This window comes from Prunus mume, linkage group LG4, assembly GCF_029339155.1.
Source record: "Prunus mume cultivar Tortuosa linkage group LG4, ASM2933915v1, whole genome shotgun sequence".
NCBI classification, from domain to species: Eukaryota; Viridiplantae; Streptophyta; class Magnoliopsida; order Rosales; family Rosaceae; genus Prunus; species Prunus mume.
In genome coordinates this window covers 10,397,207-10,420,835 of record NC_142701.1, presented here as the reverse complement: position 1 = coordinate 10,420,835, position 23,629 = coordinate 10,397,207, and the positions used below count along the sequence as shown (strand labels likewise).

Below are 23,629 nucleotides of genomic sequence, written 5' to 3'. Positions count from 1 at the left end.
CTACCTGTCCTGTCCCTTGACTTCTCCCTCAGCCCCACACCATTCCCCTTCATCCCAACTCTATCTCTCTCTTCCTTTCTCTCTCCCCATCTCTTTCCCTCTCTCTTCGTCGCTGCAAACCCAAACCCGTCCTCTCTTTCTCTCTCTCTCTCTCTCTCTCTCTCTCTCTCTCTCTCTCTCTCTCTTCCTTTCTCTATGTGTGTCTCTTTCCATCTCTCTCCATCGATGCACACACATAAAAGAACCCAACCCCCATAGTTGGATTGATCCCATCCAAATTCAAAGAGAAACAAAATCAAAATTCATTCCTAACAGAATTCAAAATGCAGATATGAATTTAGGGTGGAGGTTGAATCTAGGAACGTCGTAAAGGATGGCTATATAGAAATCGAGGCCTATGTGAGTCGTGGGGCTGATTTTTTTGGTGATGTGAAGGTGGCAGTGGTGGTTCGACTAGATTCTCCGGAAGAGGAGGGAGATGGGTTTTGGGGTTGGGTGTCTTGATAAATTTTGAGAGAGAGAGAGAGAGAGAGGGTTAGATATGAGCCCATTGGTACTCATATTGAACAAAATCATGGTTTGAAAGAATGTCCAGATCAAGTTTGACTGATAAGGGATGATATGAAAGATTGGTTGGTCGTTTGATTTATTTATCTCACACCAAACTTGATATTGCATATGCAGTAAGTGTTGTAAGTAGATTCATGCATAATCCAAGTATACGACATATGGATGTGGTAGTACGAATTTTAAGGTATTTGAAGTCTGCACCAGGAAATGGTCTGATGTTTTTCAAGCATGGGCATGTAGACGGTATGGGATATACAGACTCAAATTGGGCAGCAAAGAAGGATAGAAGGAGATCTACATCTGGTTATTTTACATTTGTAGGAGGTAATCTAGTTACGTGGAGGAGTAAAAAGCAAAAAGTTGTATATTTGTCTAGTGCATAAGCTGAGTATCGAGCTATGGTGAAAGGTATTTGTGAATTGCTATGGTTGAAAAGGATTATGGGGGTGCTGGGTTTTCCTACTGAGAGTTCTATGACGTTGTATTGTGATAATCAGTCAGCAATCAAGATTGCAAAAAATCCAGTTCAACATGATAGAACAAAACATGTGAAAATTGATCGGAACTTTATTTATGAGAAATTGAAAGAGAAGATTATTGCAGTTTTGTATGTTAAGACTACTGAACAAATGGCTAATATGTTGACCAAGGCCGTATCAAATGAAGGCTTTACTAATTCACTTGTCAAGCTGGGCATCTGCAACATTTATGCACCATTTTGAATGGGGATATTGGCGTGAATCAATTCAATGATTCTTTATTGTAATTGATTTTGTATTTATGTGTAATTATAGGAATACCATATTGTATTTATTTTCTTTTTCCTTTTCAAGATAGGCTTGTATTTGTATCACTATAAATACCTCCTTGTGAGAAGAATAGAAAATACTGAATTATTCATAACCGTAATTCTATTTGAGTTATAATATGTCACCTTAACTTTATTTATTCAAAAGAAAGCAAATCAAGAAAGAAACTAAGATTCACAACCTTCACAGAACAACATTACATGCACTAGAGACGTAGCAAGAAACCCACACATACTTTGAGATACATAAGGATTATGCTAGGTAGCATTCCAAATGGAGTTATTATGCAATAGTAAGATAACAGTGGTCCCTCATAATCAAAAGAGATCTCAAACACCACAGTAGGCTTTGATAGGACACTCTGATTTCTTTGCCTCTGGTGTTTGATCGAAACGAAGGAAACCGAAATGATCAAATGGCTTATACAGCAAGGGATGTTGATCATCTGTTAGCTCTTCAGGTACTTCTAGAATCCCACTGTTGAAAGAGAATAGTCCCAGGGAATATCTGGTTTTGTTCTCTTTCATGATGACTTGGTGGTCACAAGAGCGTACTCTGTCATTGCTCCATGCCTAACAAGTGGAAATAAAGAAAGAAAAAAATTCAGGGATATATATAATTGGGGTTTACCAAGTAAAAACAAAATTAATAAAACGAAATGAAAAAAATAAATAAGAGCTCTATCCATCACCCTTTACTGCTTGAAATTTAGAAAATGACCTACCATGAATGCATCGCCTGCCATGACTAGAAAAGATGAAGGTGAAGGCTCCGCATCGATCCACTGACCATCCTTTGATCTAACCTGCAAACCATGCACCTGACTTTGATGAAGTATGGATGTGAAGGTCTTGTCTTTGTGAGGACGCAGCCCCACATTGGTTTCATTCTCCTTCTGTTCTCTATATTTAAAGCATCTAAAAAGGTAAGTGGTTGATGCCATGTGAGAATCATAAAGCCTCTCCACACCATAAATATCAAACACCATTCTTGTCACCATTTGATCCAACTCTGCCACCAGCTTTGAGAAGGATTGAGCACTTTCACTAATTCAAAGAACAAAGAGTTATACAATATTAAGCATATATAATATATATATATATGTGTGTGTGTGTGTGGAAATATGTTCTTGCCAGCCAGACTGTCGTCGAGCAATGTATATAAGATGTTTATGTTGCAAGACCGTGAATATTGACCATTGATCAGATTACTTGTTATACGAATGTGTTCAAAAAATTCAGTGTAATAGTAAAAAAGTAGTAACCAATCAAACTATACCAAAAATGGTCATTTCCAGCAGGCCACATAATTTTTGTGAAGCCTTGAGCTCCTTCAACAGTTGTTGGATTATCGACTCCCAAGGATTCATAGAGAGGAAGGAATGAATATTGGCCAAAGTAGCTGTGGTAAGGCCTCTCACTGGTTTGCTGCCTTTTAGTTTCTATGGGAAGATCAAATAGATCTTCAACCACAGAAAAGATGGAGTTGTGGAGTTGCAGAGGAACTTTATGGAAAACAGCTTCAAAGCAGCCATACTCCTCTAGTGCGTACTTGACGTGCTTGCTTGCCAAGACCCATGCCTCTGTTCCAGGCTTCAAGTTTTCATTTGATAAATCTATAACAGGAAGCTTAGGCTGAGTTTCTGATCCCATTATATGTCAGCAATATTTTCTGAACTAGGTAGATAGTTTGGGGAATTAATGCACTGATATTGTTGTGACTTATAGAGGTTCGATTGATGCAGTGATGTCGTAATGAGACAATCAGAACTTATTTAGAAATATTAATTTAACCATAAAATCATAAAATATATGTTCTTGGTGCTATCTTTTGATAGATAAATTTGGTGCCAATCGCATCGTTTTCTATTTGGATAGAGTTACTTGGTGCTGTTTGTGCCAATACCAGTCAGTATATGTAACCCAATTTGTTTATGCAAGGGCTTGTAGTCCAAGTGGTTTCACTCAAATTGATCAGAGAATTACCTACAGTAATTTGAACACGGTCTCGGATGCGTAGTTAATTCTCTTTAACCAAATCGAGCTACAAACCCCTTATACCCAGAGTGGTTTCACCTAAATCAAAGAACCTAAAGTGATCTGAACATAGGACCTCATGCATAGTAGTTGATTGAGACTTTAAATTTCTAGACCTGATCAATTATTCTGGGTTGCTATTTGTATTAATTTAATTTTGATAATGTCCCAGTTATATTTGTACATTAAAAGTTAACGGGAATAAAATAGTCACAAACTGTACGGGTGACGTTAATATATTGCATTTGGGGTCAACATGCAGAAAGCAACCAATAGAGGAGACAAATTCGATATATTACATATATTATCATCACCATAGTATTAAAATCCCCAGGGACTAGTTTTCAGTAAGGTTGAAGTTTGAGGTTGAAGATCTTGTTTCAATAAACAGTATGAGGTTGAATATGTGATAAATTCCAACCTTAATAAATTTCCACCAAATCTGAATAATGATAGATCAACCATGATCTCTATAATTATATAATTTTAAAGGATAACGTTTTATTATTGTAATTAGATTGGCATGTTACACACTGTCTATGAGGACCACTAATTATGAAATTGCCAATCAAACTAGTAGTTTTGTAGGTGTGAGTACGGTACGATTTGGTTTAGTTCAGGTCTCAAATCGAAGAATGATGAACCGATGAAATATCACTGTATATATTCTGATTGATTTGAATTTTGGTCTCAAATTAGTAGCATAATTGCGATTTGGTTCGGTTCAGACCAAGATTACATTTGTTTCAATGTAAAAATCAAACCAAACTGCTTAGATTCGTTTGGTTTCCGTTGGTATTTAGATGTATAAAATCGATTGAAAGTATATGAAAGTATATCTTTGATAAGACAATAAGATCTGTAAATCGACAACTAACATACAACATAAGAAGATTGCCTTAGGAGATACAATCTATTTATAATTTTTATTTTCACATGATCAGTAAACCACAAGGTAACATAGCAGAAACAGAGCAATACAGAAATGAATGTAGTACAATTAAAAAACCCACAAACCAAGCCTCGAAATTGACACACAGCACACACATGCCTAGCAAACATTCTTATTAGCTACATGGTTCATTTCAAACACCACAGTAGGCTTTTATAGCACTGTTTGAGTTAAAACGATCATCACTGCGAAAGAAACGTAGCAGTCCAGGATGATCGAAGGACTTGTAGCGTAAGGGGTGTTCTTCATCGGCAAGCTCTTCGGGCACATGTATCGCTCCGTCGCTAAATGAAAATTGTGCCAGGGAGTATCTTGTTTCATTCCCACTCATAATAACTCGATGGTTGGGAGATAATATTCTGTCATTGCTCCATGCCTAACAAGCAGACCATTTCATTAAAAACAATAAGATGGTATTGATTATGCAATATCTTATCAAACTAGACTGCACATCTGAACAAGAATATTGTTCAATGGTTCAGATTTACAGTCTGACATTATAACACACCAGGAAAAGAAAAACCAAAATTAATCGATCGAGGACCTACCATTAGTGCATCACCGGCCATGACTATGAAGGATGAAGGTGGAAACTCAACCCTAATCCATTCATGGCTTCTTGTTTCAACCTCCAGAGCATTTACATGGTTCTGATAAAGTATGGTTGTGAAGCTCTTGTCAGTATGAGCCACGAAGCCAAGGCCTAGGCTCATTTTCTTGGGGTGATCTATTTTTCAAGAGTCGAAGAAGATAGGAGATGGACCCAACATAAGATTGATAGTACTTCTCCACCCCATAGCTCTCAAATATCATTCTAGTCACCATTTGGTCCAACTCCTCTGCTACTTTTGCAAACGAATATGCACTTTCACTTAATTACCACCAAAAAACAAAAAAAACAAAAAAGTGAAGACAATTGGAAACAATTAGTATTGTGTATAGGGACACTAAAAAATTACAAGGTTAAAAATATTACCAGAACTTATCATTTCCACCAGGCCACATGAGCTTTGTGAACTTTTGAGTCTCTACCAACTTTGTTGCATTGTCAATGCCCAAGCTTTCATGGAGAGGAAGCTTGGGAATTTGTCCAACATACCCATTTAAGGGCTTTTCATATTTGTTTGTCATTTTGGTCTGAGTAGGGAGATCAAATAATTCTTGTAGAGCACCCAAAAACGCATTTCGAAATTCTGGAGAGATTTTGTCATACAATACTACGAAACAGCCAAATTCTTCAAGTGCTTGTCGAACATCTTTGCATGCCAACAGCCATGAGTTGGTGCCAGGCTTCAGAGCTTCCTTAGAGAAATCTAAGACAGGGAGCTTTGGCTGGCCTTCAGAACCCATGTTTTTGCTTAGTGTTTTTTCACTTACCAGTTTCGAGGGATTAATATTAATCGTCGAGTTGGTTAATGTTCCCATTTCCAGATCACAATAGTTTATTGGTGCAAATGTGCCAACAAGACAAAAAATCTCAGGTGATGTAGGGAAGACAGAAACAACCTGATCGGTGGTAGAAGGTTGACGGTTTCAGAATTTCATTTTAGATTCGGTATTTTTTGGACATTGAAACCTTAATTATAGTATTATTATGATTATGATTGCAATGATCCTTTCTGTTCCATCCTGGTCAATAAAATGCTATCAGTTTAAAATTTTCAGAAGTTGACAAGGAATATAGTAGTGGTTTCAGATTTATACTTTCTTGTGTGCTGTCCATTGTAGCATTTACAATGGGAATGGATAAGAGGATATTATGCAAAGTCATATATACCCAATGTATTAGCAGAAAGTCTAGTTAAAAGATGACATGTGAGTTTTTTAATTGCACTAGAATGATCAAACCCTTGACGTACTTAGACCTAATTAATCACATTTTCTCACCCTCCCACGCCACTTGGGCTAACCCCAAGAGTTTGAAGATGACATGTGTATAAGAAATAAAAACTAGTCATCCAGTGTATAGAACACGTAGGGCTCTGAGTGTGTAGAAACATATGATATAACAGTGGCAGTTTTAGGATTCGAAAGCCAGCTGAGTAAAACTTACATACTAAACTCGACGGTATGAGTGAATTTCATTAATAAACATAAAAAGATACACCTAGTCAAGGAGGACGTAATGAGTCTTACCCTCAAATGCATCTATATCCATAAATAAAAATTCCATAGATGCAAAAACTAAAACTAAAACTAAATGCAATGCAAAATAAAACAAAACTATTTTAAATCTAAAATTTAACCATGCGATGCTTAGAACTCTTAAATTCCTTAATTATTGATGCATTAATTATCGATATTATTGGCAAACTCTCTTCATCCCTAATTAAACCCTAGAATACTCAATTTAAATTATAAATATAATTATATATATATATATATATATATATAGAAAACCGAGGGAGAAAGAAGTTGTTGATGTCGTGTAGCTAAGAGAAAGAGAAACAAGTTGATGTGGCATAGCCAAAAGAGTGTAAAGATATCAACGGTCCTCACTCTGCCACATGTCAGAAGATTGAAGAAGAGAGTTGTTGAAATATTGTTAAGATTGTTAGACAGTTTTTAGCAAAAGAGTTAGTGTTCTGTTAAAGAAGTTAGAGAGGTTAGGAGGTTAGAAACATATATACAAAGCTTTGATAAGCTAATATAAAGACCATCACTGTACTGTGTTGAATTAATCAATGAATGAATACATCAGTTCTTCTCCTAAGATTTTCGCTTCTCTCATAAATCTGCTCAATATTGCTATTCGACATGGTATCAAGAGCCATAGTGGTGTCAATAGTGGTGTCAATGGAGGTTTCCACTCTAGCTCTAATGGTGGCTCTTTTTCACATAATGGTGGTTTCCACTCTGGCCCTAATAGAGGTTCCTTCTATCGAGAAAGAGGCAGACTCAAGCATCGTTTCATCTGGTCCAAGACCATATCAAGCTCCACCTAATTCTGGTCCGCATCCTTGGTTCGCATCGATATTCCAATTTGTCAAATATGCAACAAGAAAGGTCATCTAGCTGCTGATTGTTATCAACGACATCAGCAATTCATAGGTCCTAATTCATCTGCTCAATGCCAAATTTGTTGGAAATATGGCCACACCGCTATTCAGTGTTACCACAGGGGCAATTTTTCCTATCAAGGCAAACCTCCTTCATCCAATCTTACTGCAATGCATGCCAATTGTTCTCCTTCCTCATCAACGAGCAATTTTGGGTAGTGACACGAGCAACAGCCCATATGACTTCTGATTTGTCTCAACTTAGTCTTGCTACCCCTTTCTCTAGAAATAAGACAATCACCACTGCAGGGGGTTCAGGTTTGAATATTTCTAGTGTTGGCTCTTCTTCCTTGAATACTCCTCAGTGTTCTTTACAATTATCGAAAGTTTTACATGTGCCAAAGATATCTCAAAGCATTTGCTTTCAGTGCATCGGTTATGTAAAGATAATAACTGCAGATTTATATGTGATGCCTTTGGTTTTGGATTCAGGACAAACTCACTGGGAGTGTTCTTCTCAAGGGACTGTGTAGAGCTGGCCTATATTCTATTCCTTTCTTTCCTTCACAACCTCATCCTACTCCAGCTGCTTCTCTCATCAAACAACATTTCTGCTTTCTTGGACATCCAAGAAATACCAGTTTGTGGCACAAGCGATTTGGTCATCCTTCCAATATTATTACTATGCTCTTTTACGTCAATCACAAAGTTCCTTTTTCTATCAGACAAAGTCCAATCTGTCTGTCATTATCATTGTTTAGAAGGCAAACTAGCTAAACTTCCTTTTCATTATCCAAAGAGCAAAATCTGTAAACCCTTTAGAAGTGATTCATAGTGATGTGTGGGGTCCTTCTCCAACAATATCTGTTGAGGGGTTCAAATATTATGTTAGCTTTGTAGATGAGTGTACTCGATTTACTTGGATCTTTCCAATGTTCAATAAAGCAGAAGTTTACTCTATTTTTGTAAATTTTCATGCTTACTTAGTCACTCAGTTCTCTGCTTCTCTTAAAGTCTTTCAAAGTGATGGAGGTGGTGAGTATCTTAGTCATAAATTTCAGCATTATCTTCTTGCTAGAGGTATCATTCATCATAAATCTTGTCCCTATACACCTGAACAAAATGGCTTAGCCGAGAGAAAACACAGACACATCTTAGAGACTGCTATCACTTTGTTGCAAACTGCTCATTTACCCCCAAAATTTTGGTTTCATGCTTGTGCTACTTCAGTCTACTTGACCAATAGAATGCCTTGTAAAACTCTTCATTTCAAATCTCCTTATTTCTTATTGTGTGGTTATGCTCCAGCCATTAATCATCTAAGGGTATTTGGTTGTGCTTGCTTTCCTTTGCTCAAGCCTTATAATACAAACAAACTTCAGCCTAAAACTTCTACTTGTGTCTTTCTAGGCTATGCAGGACAATATAAAGGCTATATTTGTTTTTCTCTCACTACCAATAGACTGTTTGTTACTCGACATGTTCTTTTGATGAAACTGTGTTTCCATTCACATCTGTCCATCCAGTCAGATTTCTTCATCTCAGCCTCTCACTTCCTCTTCTCCTCCTCCATCTATTTCATTCACTAATACTGTTTTATCGCTTATCCCTTCTCTTCTGTTTCCTCACCTTCCCCACCCATCTCCTTGCACCTTTGAATTCTTCTCCTTCTGCACAGTCTCCTTTCCCGTGGATCCCTGATTTTCAGCCTGAAAGTCTTCGTGTTATCTTGCCTCGCCACTGTAAATCTGCATCCTATGACAACACGGTCTAAGAATGGCATCTCCAAGAGGAAGGCTTTTTCTGCTTCTTCATCTGTTGATTTATCTACAATTGAGCCAAGTTCCTTCAAGGCTGCCTCTCAATCACCATAATGGCAATCTGCAATGAGGGAGGAAATTGAGGCTCTTCATGCTCAAGGTACTTGGGATTTGGTTCCTTTCCCAGCTCATAAGAATCTTGTTGGTTGTAAATGGGTTTATAGGATCAAGAAGAATGCAGATGGTTCTATAGCTAGGCATAAGGCTCGCTTGGTTGCTAAGGGATTTAGTCAAGAGGAGGGTATTGATTATTATGAGACCTTCAGTCCGGTAGTTAAACCAACCACGGTTCATTTAATTCTTGCTCTTGCTGCTCAGTTTCAATGGTCCTTACGACAGCCTTGATGTTAAAAATGCATTCTTGCATGGGGTTCTTCAAGAGGAGGTTTATATGACACAACCTCAAGGCTTTGCGAGTAAGCATCATCCTTCTGACTTTGTTTGCAGACTCAAGAAGTCCTTGTATGGTTTAAAACAGCTCCTCGTGCCTGGAACAAAAGGTTTACTAGCTTCTTACCAAGCTTGGGTTTTCAAGCTTCAAATGCAGATCCGTCTTCTTTATTCAACATTCACGCTGTAACTGTGGTTTTGCTTCTTTATGTTGATGATATCATTCTTATGGCAGTAATTCCTCTCTTATTACATCTGTAATTGGTGCTTTAACTCGGGAGTTTGATATGAAGGATTTGGGCCAGTTGACTTATTTTCGGGCTGCAAATTTCATATCATCTCGCTTGTTTGTGTCTCAAACTAAGTATATCAAGGAACCGCTTGATGGTTGATTTGCAGGATTCAAAACCATGTCCTACTCCTTGTCTCCCATATCACGCCGCTGAAAGATGATGGCAAACCTTATTCTCATCCAGAGCGAGATTTCGAAGCATTGTTGGTGCTCGCAATACCTCACTTTCACAAGGCCGATATTGCCTTCTCAAAGTGAATCAAGCTTGTCAATTTATGCATAATCCCATGGAGTCTCATGTTGTGGCATTAAGAGAATCCTGCGGTATTTGAAAGGAACTCTTGATTTTGGCATTTGGTTTAAGCCTGGTCTTCTTCATCTGCACGCTTATAGTGATGTTGACTTGGCTGGGATCCTAATGATCGCAGATCTGTTTGGATTTATTGTTTACTTAGGCTCTACTCCTATTTCTTGGGCTTCTAAGAAGCAACATATCTCTCGTTCGCCCACTGAGGCTGAATATAGGGCTTTGGCTATTGCTGGCTGAACTTGCATGGATCGGATTGTTACGTGATCTGACGTCCCATTACATGTTCCTCCTTTAATTCATTGCGTATAATATCTTCGCTATTGCTCTTCTTCAACCCGGTGTTTCATTCCCAATGAAACATCTCAAATTGATTATCATTTTGTCGAGAACGAGTCATTCGAGGTGATTTACTTGTGCAACATGTCTCATCTGTGGAACAATTTTTGACATTCTCACTAAGGGGCTGTCTATTCCTTTATTCCAAAGATTGTTCCAATCTCATGCTTGGCTCCTCCAAGCATGAGATTGAGAGGCATGTAAAGATATCAACGGTCCTCACCTGCCACATGTCAGAAGATTGAAGAAGAGAGTTGTTGAAATATTGTTAAGACTGTTAGACAGTTTTTAGCAAAAGAGTTAGTGTTCTGTTAAAGAAGTTAGAGAGGTTAGGAGGTTAGAAACATATATACAAAGCTTTGATAAGCTAATATAAAGACCATCACTGTACTGTGTTGAATTAATCAATGAATGAATACATCGTTTTCTCCAAAGATTTTCTGCTTCTCTCTGTTAAATCTCTGCTCAATATTGCTATTCTGACAAAGAGGAGGAGAGAGAAGATATGAGGCCAACTTGGATGGATAGCATGTGTGTAGGATTTGTTTTTAATTTTTTTTAATTTTAGGCTATGCTTATAACATATGTAGGTATTTTAAAATTTAAAAAAATTTGAGCGGGGCGGGCAACCAACCTGCCCTGTACATAGAATCGCCCTTGTGACATAAGCTTGATCTTGGTGTGTCATGTCATGCGTGCAGTCCCTTGTAAGTACTGGATGAACGTTCCAGCTGATCATAAAGAGACCACTGTTGTTTCAAGTTAATATGGAGAGCATTCTGTTAATTAACCATAGAAAGATTTGTGTTATGAAATTGTTTTCTCATAAACAAAAATCTTAAGAAAAACGATATTTACATACATGCCAATTCCCATAAGCCATACTAATCCTGATTTAAAGCAAAATCCGAATGAAATGCAATCTGGTGGTTTAAGAAAAACACTAAAATTACAATCATCGATTGAGTGGTCAAATGATTTCGGATATTCAAGAGATTTTTTTTTTTGTAGGGATGATCTTTAAAAGAATACCTAAAAATAGACAATTCGGATTATAAAAATACAATATAAAGTTATTTGAAAAATCCCTTAACTAAAAGCTCTCTTTATATACATACAATATTTTTTTTTTTAAAGTGTAGTCATGGATGATATCATCTATAATCAACATGTATATCTTTTCCTTTTTTTTTTTTTTTGGGGTTAATCTTTTCCCTTTGTCTTTCAGTTCTGCAATTGACATGTAATTCCATGATGACGAGATCAAAGCATTATTCTTGTCATCTATATGCAGATGTCTCTCTTCATCAGACACAATTTAATAATTGTTTTTGTTTTTTTTTTCATGCTGCGTTATTGAGATGAAATTAATGTCGAAAGAATATTGTTCAAACATATCATAATTCTGTTCTCATATGTCAGATCCTGGAGTTAGCTAGATATGAGTCAATTCGTATTGGCCATGGACAAGGATATCGACACCCATAAACAAAGGATATAGTTCAAACTATGAATCAGATCGGGCGACTTAGCAATTAAAAAAAAAAAAAAAAGGTACGATCGATTACATATGATCTGTCGATATGTGACCAATAATGCTTTCATATATTATCATCCTGAATTTTGAATTTGCAAGATAATTATCGTAGAGATTAATTTAGTATTTTTTTAAAAAGATAATTAAGGTACTATATTTATTTAGGACCACTTTTTGAAAAGAATAAAAAAATACAGGACCACCGTTATTATTATTATTATTTTAAATCTTTTTGGATGGCATAGGACCACCAATTAATTATCAAGTAAACCTTTCGGCATTACGAGCCGAGGATATATTTATTATCTGGACCATAGTTTAAAGAATATATTTAGTTGGTAAATCACATCTCTTCTGAAGAGCTTTCAAGTTAAATTATTTTATGAATAATAATGCAGTGTAGGATTGTTTGTGATTTTCTTTCTAATCTAAAAGTTTGATAGGTGGAGAGACTAGTGTTGAATATTCTTTTTGCATAAACATTACTTATATCTGACCGTGTTTTAGTACCATACAATAATTTATGTACTTGATGTTCAAAATCCTTTCCGCTAGATGATCGGGATCAAAAGAAATATGAAGCCCTAAGATCTTTTAAGTTTAGGGCTTCAACATACTTGCCAAATTTTTTTGTTTTTGGAGCTTTAATCTGTCATCAAAGTATCCCATACTACATTATTGTCGTATTAAACAATAATATATAAGCACTAATTGACTAACAGAAATTTTAATAATAATATGAAATTAAATATGAATTTTTATGTACAATAAACACGTCTCATTTTGTAATGCTACAATGTCAACTTCGACCTATTAAATTTGCAAGTTGAATACATCACATCAAATGAACACTATATGGATTTCAGGCATCCTGTTGAAAAAGACCTTATATGAGCAATTGTGGTCCTAATTAAACGCTAGGACCACTCTTACTTAGTTTAAGCAACATCGAAGCCTTTTCGTATTTTGTACTGCATGCATGTGTTTATTTAAATTTTATTGCAGATCAAGATTTGGTTCTTGGATGAATATGTAAGAGTAGGTGAAACATTATTAGATTTTATTTCATTTCTGATTTTGTGATTTTGTTCTCTATCTATATATTGTTGTCAATTTGTGATGATCATAAGTCAACCGGGTCTAGCCCAATGAAAAAAAGTCTTGATTTGTAAATTAGAAGTCTCAAGTTCAACTCTATACATTTTGGTTGTATGTGTGAGAGAAATCTCCCTCCCTATAGTATATATACATGTGTATCATAAGTGATAATGAATGTGATGCTAGACCAGTAGATTTGATCACGCTTTAAGTAGAAATTATTTTTGTTTGAGTAATGAATTATACATAAAAGAAAACTCTCCATGTTATTTCATTGTACATCCATGCATACACACACACACACACATATATATATATATATATTTCTCTTTTATTGAGAAATTCGTCAAATAATTTTATTTGAGGACACCCTTTAGAGTGCCCTACAAAAAAAATTTCAACGATCAAAAAATCTATTTTTTACATCTTCATTCATATATCATCCTTGCAAAAATTCATGCAAATTGAAAATTATTAAGGCATCTAATTGAGACCAACAAAATCAATGAACACGGTTCTTCAAGAAAATACTTAAATTTCAATAATTTAATTGAGTAGTTAAATGATATTGGATTCAAGTGATCTTTTGTACAGATGATTTTTGAATGAATATCTATAAAATAATGGTTTGGATTATAAATATACAAGGTGTCTCAATGAAAGCTCTCTCTCTCTCTCTCTCTCTCTCTCTCTCTCTCTCTCTCTCTCTCTCTCTCTCTCTATATATACATATCGATATATGAATCAAAATTTCATCGATGTCAAGGAAATGTATCGATAACACATTGAGACATTTTATTAGAAACAATAATATTGGCACACTATCAATGTTATATTGATTAATCATAACTTTTCAATTTTTATGGGCAAAACAGAATTCTTCATACGAGATAATGGGATTCAAATGACATAATGAGGATGGTTGGAACTGAAATGCAGTGAATTTTACACTATAACATCCTAAATCCCCTAGATCATTAAAAAACAAACTCTAACCATATAGACTCTTACACAAGGATATTATACAATACATCAATAAATGATAGGTATATTGAGTTCTATAGAAAACTTTATAGAGGGGGAAGGAGGAAGAAACATCAATGCCCCTTCTCCACTCCGCTCTTGTCTTTTTCTTTGGGTTAGTGAATAAGGCCACTGGGGCATTTTGAATAAAAAGCCCCTTGTGGTGATTTCTTCTGAACCATGCTCAAATTGAAGTTCCTTATTACCTATTTTGAGCTATTTCCTCAATCAAGTCCTTCTCCCAAAACCCGCTCTCTAACATTGCTCATGTTCTCTAAATTTGGTTCTACATTGTATTTGACGAAGATTGATGCAAATCACTTAATTGTTCTTTTTTAGGGTTATTGTTTGGTTTATTTGTTTGCTCCTATGCGCATGTAGATCGCTGGAAACCAAGTTTTACCCAGATCTGTTATGGATTTTGTTCCCGCTTCAATATTTTATCCGATGGTAGGTGTGGCTGTGACGACGCTTCTTCATGTGGTGGTGGTGGGGTTCATTTATGCTCCTGGGATGCTTTAGGGTTTTGGCTATATTGAGTTTGTGGGATTTATTTGAGATTATGCTTCATTGTGGTAATGTGAGCTAGTAGGTTTAGTATGCTTTTTGGTATGATTTAGTTTTTTTAGCATGTTAGTTTGTTGTACTTTTGGGATTGGTACTTTAGATGTCATGGTGATGTCTTTGATTATATTGTTTAAGTTTATCTAATAAAGTTTCTTTGTGATGAAAAAAAAAAAAACAATTATAAGCAGGTTGAGGTTTATCTATTAGCACCACCTTGTAAATCACCATGATTCAAGATTGCGGACACAAAGGGGTTGAACTTAATACAAAGGTAACTCTTTAATTCTATAATTGAATTTCAAATTCAACATGTGCAAGTTTTTGTTTTTGTTTTTATTTTTGCCAAAACTCGTGCAATCTAATGGATATTTTGAAAAAAAAAGTCAGAAATATAGTTAGTAAAGTATATAGAACAAATTGTATTCTTAGCTTTCCCCTCTCTTGAATTAAATAAAAAATAAAAAATAAAAAATAAAAATCAGTGATATCCCTTTTTGTTTTTTTTAGTACAAGAGGTTGAGGAAAGGGGGTTTACGGATATTTGAGAGTTTCTGTCCACATAGGTAGAGGTGGAAGAGCTTAACTAATGAGAATAACTACACTATAACCCACTGACATCCCATTTTAAAAGTGCTTTGCAAAGTAATTTCTTAATGTACCTCTAAGTATAATGTACGTCTAGATTATCTAAATAGACGAGTTGAGTTAAGATTACATATGACTTAAAGTATTGAGTTTTCTGGAAAAATAAAGTAGAATATGTCTTGAATATTTTAGTCCCTTCTTTAATTCTTTTGTTTTTGTTCTCGGTTGATATGTATATCAAGCTGAGCCCAAAATGGCCTTTTGGCCCAATTTAATCCAACAGAATCGTGTCCGCCTTGGTGAACTGGTTTTACCAGGCCCGTAGTTGTTGTTAGGTTGTTTGGTCCCTTCGTTAACTATGAACAAAAAACAAAGTACAATTGTCGGTGGGTTGACTTGTGCTTGGCCATATTATTATGATATCACCTACTCATTTGAAAAAAAATAAAAATTGGAAAAGTCAAGGCTATAGGGTACTACACATGAATGACTTTGGGGTGTATGATTTGGAATCCAACGATAATCTATTCGATGTGTTTTTTATTAGACAGTTTGACAACATAAAATACTGAAGTTGCAACTATAATGAACTTAATGAATGGTCCACATTCATATATGGTCCGACAAGAGAGCATTTTATACCTTCCAACCAAGTTAGTGGTATGGTATGTGTTTGATGAAATGCTTCAATGTTATTTTCAACACAAAAAGAAAAATGCTTGATTTTTTGTTTTTTTGTTTTTGTTGTTACTGGTTTAAATTCATGCGTCCTAAGAAGAAGGTGGCATCCTTTCTGGAAAAAAGGCAAAAGAATAGTTCCCTACACGGGCACCACCTATCTGCAAAGCGAGACAAAAGGCGGTAACATCTCACTCTGTTTTTCTTTCTCTTTCCAACTATGGAGACATATATTCTAATAAGAAAAATCTTCTGAAAATCTTTTGAAACTAAAGTTGTCTGGATTTTCAACATGCAGCGACCAATTATTTATCTTCTTGAAATATATACACTTTGCTTAAGACTTGGCATGTTGGGTTCAAGAAAAGTTGGCATTTAGCTTAGAGTTGTTAGTTTACCTTCTTTTTCTTTCTTATATTTGCTTAAATTGATACATTATAGTTTAGTTTGCTATGGACACAAGAAATCTTTATGAAGCCGGTCAGACTTTACAAGCAAACGGTTCTTCAATTTGGACGGACAATGGAATGGAAGTTTTCTCAAGGACGTCTATGACTTCCAACCATGAAAATGATGAAGACGATCTCATGTGGGCCGCACTTGAAAGACTTCCTACATTCAATCGTTTAAAGAAAGGTTTACTCACTTCTTCACGTGGTGAGGCCAATGAGGTCGATGTACGTAAACTTGGATTCCAAGAAAGGCATAATTTGATTGAGAGGTTGGTGAGAGATGCTGAAACCGGGAACGAGAAGTTCTTAATGAGGCTCAGGGAGCGTCTCGATAGGTAATCAACGAAGAGTGATTAGCTGGTACCAGTTCTTTATATATATATATATATATATATATATATATTTGGTCAGTATTCAAGACAATATAGAAACTATGTACCAGTTACTGTGGATTGATACCTATAACAACACAATCTTTTCGCTTCTATCAATTTGTATTAAGCCATTTTCCACCAATTCCCTCTAGAGGAACTCTTGTTTTCGAATCCGCCAAAGAAACTACATAATGAACCACATTATGTGGGATGCCAACTGATTAATTGGTTTTGTTTTATGTTGGATGATTGAACTAGTTTTTAACATATTTCTTGGATATTTGTCAGAGTTGGAGTGGAAGTTCCAACACTGGAAGTCAGATATGAGCATGTCAACATTGAGGCAGAAGCTCATGTAGGAAAAAGGGCGTTGCCTTCATTCTTTAACTTTTACATTAATTTTTTGGAGGTAAACCTGCAATCAAATGAAATCAGTCAAGATTACTTCTTCTTGTTGTACTAAATTAAACACTCATATCCTAATTTTTCCTGATTAACATTGTCCTCCTTTTATTTAATTTTTTTTTTCAGGGTTTCTTGACCAGTCTCCACTTGCTTAAAAGTAGGAAGAAAAAATTGTCTATCCTTGGTGATCTTAGTGGAATCATTAGGCCTAGCAGGTGAGAATGCAGACTCTGACCCTAAACTTGAAATGACATTTTTAGCTTTTAACCCCAAATTTTGTTACTAATTTTTTGGTTGTTCTGGTTTTGGGGCTGGTGTGAATTTTAAAGAATAACATTGCTTTTAGGTCCTCCAAGCTCTGGAAGGACCACACTGCTGTTGGCCCTCGCAGGGAAGCTTCCTCTCGATGTAAAGGTAAGGGTGGCTCTAGAGCTTTAGCTGTTCATGGATTTTCATCAATAGAAGCCAGGCTCTGTGTTCAGCTAATTAGCTTCAGTATTGATAAACATTTGAGCTTATCATACAGTTCTCTGGGAAGGTGACATACAATGGCCTTGACATGAATGAATCTGCACCCTGGAGAGCTGCTGCCTACATCAGTCAGCATGATATCCATAATCCTGAAATGACTGTAAGAGAAACCTTGGCCTTCTCTTCTAGATGCCAGGGGATCGGAGCCCGTCATGGTTAGTTTTAATTATGGTCTCATAGTTCATTTACCAGAATTCAGTCCAATTTTTTCTATTTCCAACTTTCAAGAATCATGAACAATTATTATATGGTCATCTGCAGAATGGTTGGCAGAATTGTCAAGGAGAGAGAAAGCACAAAATATTCAGCCTGATCCTGATATTGATGTCTTCATGAAGGTGCAAAACAGAAGCTAGATGAATCTGTTTTTTTGGGATTTTGGTTATGACTATCTATGCGTCCATATTCATAGTAGCTAAAATGTATTTCAAGATATCTAGCATGAGTAAATCTTCAGTTTTTATAATCAGCCGATTAAAACTAATTTTTGGTGTTTCCAATGCTCCAGGCAGCATCTATAGAAGGGCAGAAGTCAAGTGTTGTCACAGATTATGTTCTGAAGGTATATGACAATCTGTCTTCTTTAATTGCTTTAAAAAACAATCCAATTTAAACAATTGATAAATAACTTTGCTCTCCACTTGCAGATTTTGGGACTAGACATATGTGCAGACACCATGGTTGGGGATGCAATGCTAAGGGGTATTTCGGGTGGTCAAAGAAAGCGCGTCACAACAGGTAAATCATCACACATTTTTATTTTTGAATAAAATGTATTTATCTGAATATCTTTGTCGATTGCATTGCAGGTGAGATGCTGGTTGGACCAGCAAAGGTTCTGTTCATGGATGAGATATCTACTGGTTTGGATAGCTCAACAACTTTTCAAATTGTGAACTCGCTAAGGCAATTCATTCGCATTCTCAATGGCACTGCTGTTATTTCTCTCCTCCAGCCACCACCAGAAACTTATGAACTTTTTGATGACATTATACTCCTCTCTGATGGTCAGATTGTGTATCAGGGGCCCCGTGAACATGTGCTAGAGTTTTTTGAGTCTTTAGGCTTCAAGTGTCCTGAAAGAAAAGGAGTGGCAGATTTCTTGCAAGAAGTAAGTGTAAACTCCACTTTATTTCCTTTTGTTAGAAGCCTATAAATATGTTATTGATCCCTTAAATTTGTGTGCCCAACCCATATCCTTAATATAATCCTTTTGCATAATTGATTAATTTCTGTAGGTGACCTCAGAGAAAGATCAGGAGCAATATTGGGCTAATAGGGATGAGACTTACAGATTTGTCACAGTCAATGAATTTTCGGATGCATTTCAGTCATTCCATGTGGGAAAGAGGATTAATGAGGAGCTTGCTATTCCATATGACAAGAGCAAACAGAGTGCAGACATTTTGGCACCCCAAAAATATGGCGTTGGAAAGAAAGACCTCTTCAAAGCCTGCATGTCAAGAGAATACTTGCTAATGAAGAGGAATTCATTTGTCTACGTATTCAAGTTTGCTCAAGTGGGTGATAAATCTATTTTAGTATTTAGTTAAACTATATACAATACGTTGTCATGCATCTATAATTCCTTAATCTTCTTTGTTCTAACAGCTTATAGTAATGGCAATAATCACAATGACACTCTTCCTGCGGACAAAGATGCACCGAGATTCAATAACTGACGGAGGCATTTTCTCTGGTGCCTTATTTTTCGGTTTGATAATGGTCATGTTTAACGGAATGGCAGAGCTCAGTTTGACCATTTCCAAACTTCCTGTTTTTTACAAGCAAAGGGACCTCATGTTCTTCCCTGCCTGGGCATATGCTCTTCCTGGATGGTTCCTCAAGATCCCCATCTCATTTGTAGAAGTTGCAATTTGGGTTTTCGTCACCTACTATGTCATTGGTTTCGATCCAAATGTGAATAGGTAATTATATATACCTGGATTTGTAGATGTGTAGGAAACATTTGTTCACATTTTTTTTCACTTTCTGTTCTGTTAATCTATGCATGTGCAGGTTGTTTAGACAATACCTTATATTCGTACTAGTTCATCAAATGGCTTCTGGATTATTTCGACTTCTTGCAGCGCTTGGTAGGAATATGATTGTTGCTAGCACATTTGGGTCATTTGCACTACTGGTACTTTTTGTGAATGGTGGCTTTGTTCTGTCACGAGGTATGATTTGAGTTTGACATCAAACTAAACTTACCTCACAAGAAAGTCCCCATAAACCTTCTTTCTTTCACTTTTCTTTGTTGCAGTGGATATAAAAAAATGGTGGAAATGGGCTTACTGGATATCGCCACTGATGTACGGGCAGAATGCAGTAGCAGTAAACGAGTTCCTCGGGCACAGCTGGAAGCATGTAAGCTATTGGTTTAGCCATGTAAAACAATATTTCTGTGATTGTCTTGTAATCTCTCTAACGCCTGAAATTCTTCCATCTGAAAGGTTCTTCCAAATACAGCACAACCATTGGGAATTGTATTTTTGAAGTCTAGAGGATTCTTTCCACACGAATACTGGTATTGGATAGGAGTTGCGGCTCTCATAGGATTTATGCTACTATTCAACTTGGCTTATGTTTTTGCCCTCACTTACCTCGACTGTGGGTACCTTCCCTTGAATTCATAACTTGAAAAGTGAGAGCCTATGTGTTAACATTGTTCAAATAATTTTGCAGCTTATGACAAGGCTCAGGCTAGTCAATCAGAAGGGTCTCAAACAAATGAACAAGATGCAACAGCTGAAAATGCAGGTGACAATGCTTGAAAGTTAGCCGTGTCATTGAGAAGTTTATGACGTTATAAATTCATCCTTTCATAAGCTAAATACATTTAACTGATATGCAGGGAACAAGGCTGGCACCGAGATCAATTCAAATAAGAAAAAAGGAATGACTCTTCCCTTTCAACAGCAATCACTCACTTTTGATGACATTGTGTACTCTGTTGATATGCCTCAGGTAACTAACAACGCTAAACTTTTAGTATTCAAGTTATTTGTTGTCTTGGATTTTTTACAACAGCACAGTCATGTTAAAAGAAACATACTATTTTAATTCAACTTGCAGGAAATGAAGAATCAAGGTGTCAGTGAGGATAAGTTGGTGCTCCTAAAGGGTGTGAGTGGTGCTTTCAGGCCTGGCGTCCTCACAGCTCTGATGGGTGTTAGTGGTGCTGGTAAAACCACTTTGATGGACGTTCTAGCTGGTAGGAAAACTGGCGGTTATATTCAGGGTGAGATCAAAATTTCTGGATACCCCAAAAAACAAGAAACATTTGCTCGAATTTCAGGGTATTGTGAACAAAATGATATCCATTCTCCTTATGTTACTGTCTATGAGTCTTTGCTTTTTTCTGCTTGGCTCCGCCTACCACCTGAAGTCAATTCTTCAACAAGAAAGGTTGATGCCTCAAACCCTCTTTTATCTGGATAATGAAGGATAGCTTCATAACTCAACTAGAACCTTAAGTATTCATCAGCTATAGCAATTCTAAATGCTAAGTAATTGCAGATGTTTGTGGAAGAAGTGATGGAGCTTGTGGAACTAAAGCCTTTGAGGCAAGCGCTAGTTGGATTGCCGGGTGTGAATGGTCTCTCCACTGAGCAACGGAAGAGGCTCACAATTGCTGTTGAACTAGTGGCAAACCCTTCCATAATATTCATGGATGAGCCAACTTCGGGGCTGGATGCCAGAGCTGCTGCAATTGTCATGAGAACAGTTAGGAACACTGTGGACACTGGAAGAACAGTTGTTTGCACAATTCATCAGCCAAGCATTGACATATTTGAAGCTTTTGATGAGGTGAGAAATTTTGGAATATCATTAAAGTTACATATTCCCATGGTTTTCTTTTTTATCTAACAGTAATACAATGAACATGAGGTTCCAGCTATTGTTGATGAAGCGTGGAGGGGAAGAGATCTATGTAGGGCCTTTAGGTTACCATTCTTGTGATTTGGTCAAGTATTTTGAGGTATGTCTTAATGATAAATATGCAATGGAACAATAAGTTTTAGTGTTAATCCACATGCTTTTAGTGACATGGAAGTTACAATTCATATAGGACGTCCAAGGAGTCAGTAAAATTATAGATGGTTACAACCCTGCAACTTGGATGTTGGAAGTTAGCTCTTCAGCACAAGAAAAGGCTTTAGGGGTTGATTTTTCCAAAGTGCACAAAAATTCTGACCTGTATCGGTAGGTACTTTTGTAAATGCACGACTGACAGCAGTGCAAGGCTGTAAAACACATCTAATTATTTGGAATTTTGTATTCATCCAGCCTCGTCGGGGTAATAACGATTACATAGTTAGAATATGATATGAAGTTGTACAATTGTTTGGCTTGTGTTTCAGGAGAAACAAAGAACTTATTAGACAACTAAGCATACCTCCTCCTGATTCCAGAGACCTCCATTTCCCATCTAGATACTCTCAGTCATTCTTTTCTCAATACATGGCATGCTTTTGGAAACAAAGATTGTCCTATTGGCGCAATCCACCGTATACTGCTGTAAGATTTTTGTTCACAACTATCATAGCCCTCATGTTTGGCACAATGTTCTGGGACCTTGGCTCCAAAACGTAAGCTACATTGACTGATTCTTGAATGAAAGTTCAACCTATCGTAATTTCTATCTACATATAAACACATTATTATAAAAATTGTAGGAAAAATCAGCAGGACCTGTTTAATGCAATGGGTTGTATGTATTGTGCTGTTCAATTCATTGGAGTCCAAAATGCTAGTAGTGTGCAACCAGTAGTTTCAGTTGAACGAACTGTCTTCTACAGAGAAAAAGCGGCTGGAATGTATTCACCCTTAGCATATGCCTTGTCGCAGGTAATCAATTTGCACAACTGTCACACTTTATCTCATAATGAGCCAATATGCATATATGTTTCTATAAGCAACGTCCATGTTTTCTGCAGATTATAATTGAGCTTCCATACATTTTTGCACAAACTGTGGCATACGCTGTCATAGTGTATTCAATGATGGGACATGAGTGGACCGCTGCTAAATTCTTTTGGTACCTATACTTCATGTACTTCTCATTGTTATATTTCACATTTTATGGGATGATGGCTGTGGCCGTGACACCAAATTACCACATAGCTACTATAATTTCCTCTGCATTTTACGGAGTGTGGAACCTGTTTTCAGGATTTGTTGTCCCACGAACTGTAAGTACTGCCTTCATATAACTAGTTCCTCTTAAATGCCACATTTGTTTCGAGCATAGCTCAATGCTAATGAAACTGTGCCTGGCTAATGACAGCGAATTCCTGTGTGGTGGATGTGGTATTATTGGATATGTCCAGTTGCTTGGACCTTGTATGGACTGGTTGCATCACAATATGGAGATATAGACGACGTGCTTGACAATGGTGAAACAGTTAAACAGTTTTTGAAAGATTATTTTGGCTTCAAACATGATTTTCTAGGAGTAGTGGCAGGTGTTGTTGCTGCATTTGTGGTTCTCTTTGGATTAATTTTTGCCATTTCCATTAAGGTTTTCAATTTCCAAAAGCGGTAGAAAGTGGGTTTCCATATTTACATTGGATGTTACAGGTTATAACCATCACTGCACTGATAGATAGATGAAAGTTATTATCAGTCTATCAATTTACATAGGATTTGTAGTATGTATACAATCGTAGGTGGATGAAAGTTCTTTTCAGTGTATCTTTATTCATTAGTAGAAATCATTTCTAGCTAAGAGCGCCCCCATCGGAGTTCTCAAATTCTCTTTTTTATGACCTATATGGACTGGAAACCAAAATTTGATATCTCCATGCCTCTTATCTCCCCATTCAATATGTAAAATTTATTTTCTTGCACAAGCAAATC

At 36.4% G+C, this 23,629-nt stretch overlaps 2 protein-coding genes and 1 pseudogene across 3 annotated transcripts; 1 reads left to right on the top strand and 2 right to left on the bottom strand.

Annotated features, from left to right (window-relative positions):
* Window positions 1-1,490: 1,490 nt before the first annotated feature.
* Window positions 1,491-3,059, bottom strand: LOC103328013 (putative 2-oxoglutarate-dependent dioxygenase AOP1). Its single transcript, XM_008230399.2, has 3 exons — window positions 2,658-3,059; window positions 2,104-2,425; window positions 1,491-1,951 (listed from the first exon to the last, which is right to left on the bottom strand). Exons 1-3 carry the CDS (start codon window positions 3,029-3,031, stop codon window positions 1,709-1,711), a joined length of 939 nt encoding a protein of 312 aa, XP_008228621.2. The 5' UTR covers window positions 3,032-3,059; the 3' UTR covers window positions 1,491-1,708.
* Window positions 3,060-4,294: 1,235 nt separating this feature from the next.
* On the bottom strand, window positions 4,295-5,754 carry LOC103328014 (putative 2-oxoglutarate-dependent dioxygenase AOP1; annotated as a pseudogene). The gene is made up of 3 exons (XR_016125843.1): window positions 5,344-5,754; window positions 4,916-5,238; window positions 4,295-4,743 (listed from the first exon to the last, which is right to left on the bottom strand). The product of XR_016125843.1 is annotated as a putative 2-oxoglutarate-dependent dioxygenase AOP1 (transcript).
* Window positions 5,755-15,791: 10,037 nt separating this feature from the next.
* Window positions 15,792-23,566, top strand: LOC103328015 (pleiotropic drug resistance protein 1-like). Its single transcript, XM_008230401.3, has 24 exons — window positions 15,792-16,789; window positions 17,117-17,237; window positions 17,360-17,448; window positions 17,563-17,647; window positions 17,760-17,919; window positions 18,026-18,102; window positions 18,273-18,326; window positions 18,412-18,502; window positions 18,574-18,875; window positions 19,003-19,284; window positions 19,376-19,692; window positions 19,784-19,944; window positions 20,031-20,134; window positions 20,221-20,377; window positions 20,453-20,527; window positions 20,622-20,734; window positions 20,843-21,175; window positions 21,287-21,577; window positions 21,666-21,749; window positions 21,840-21,973; window positions 22,132-22,359; window positions 22,447-22,618; window positions 22,708-22,962; window positions 23,058-23,566. The coding sequence occupies exons 1-24, from the start codon at window positions 16,455-16,457 to the stop codon at window positions 23,313-23,315; spliced, it is 4,278 nt and encodes a 1,425-aa protein (XP_008228623.2). The 5' UTR covers window positions 15,792-16,454; the 3' UTR covers window positions 23,316-23,566.
* The last annotated feature ends 63 nt before the right edge of the window (window positions 23,567-23,629 follow it).

Coding starts and splice junctions, on each gene's coding strand:
- LOC103328013 (XM_008230399.2), bottom strand. CDS start 3,031: ATGGGATCAGAAACTCAGCCTAAGCTTCCTGTTATAGATTTATCAAAT. Junction 2,426..2,657: donor GCTGGAAATGACCATTTTTG/GTATAGTTTGAT, acceptor TCTTTGAATTAG/TGAAAGTGCTCAATCCTTCT. Junction 1,952..2,103: donor TGGCAGGCGATGCATTCATG/GTAGGTCATTTT, acceptor TCCACTTGTTAG/GCATGGAGCAATGACAGAGT.
- LOC103328015 (XM_008230401.3), top strand. CDS start 16,455: ATGGACACAAGAAATCTTTATGAAGCCGGTCAGACTTTACAAGCAAAC. Junction 21,176..21,286: donor TCAATTCTTCAACAAGAAAG/GTTGATGCCTCA, acceptor AAGTAATTGCAG/ATGTTTGTGGAAGAAGTGAT. Junction 22,963..23,057: donor GATTTGTTGTCCCACGAACT/GTAAGTACTGCC, acceptor GGCTAATGACAG/CGAATTCCTGTGTGGTGGAT.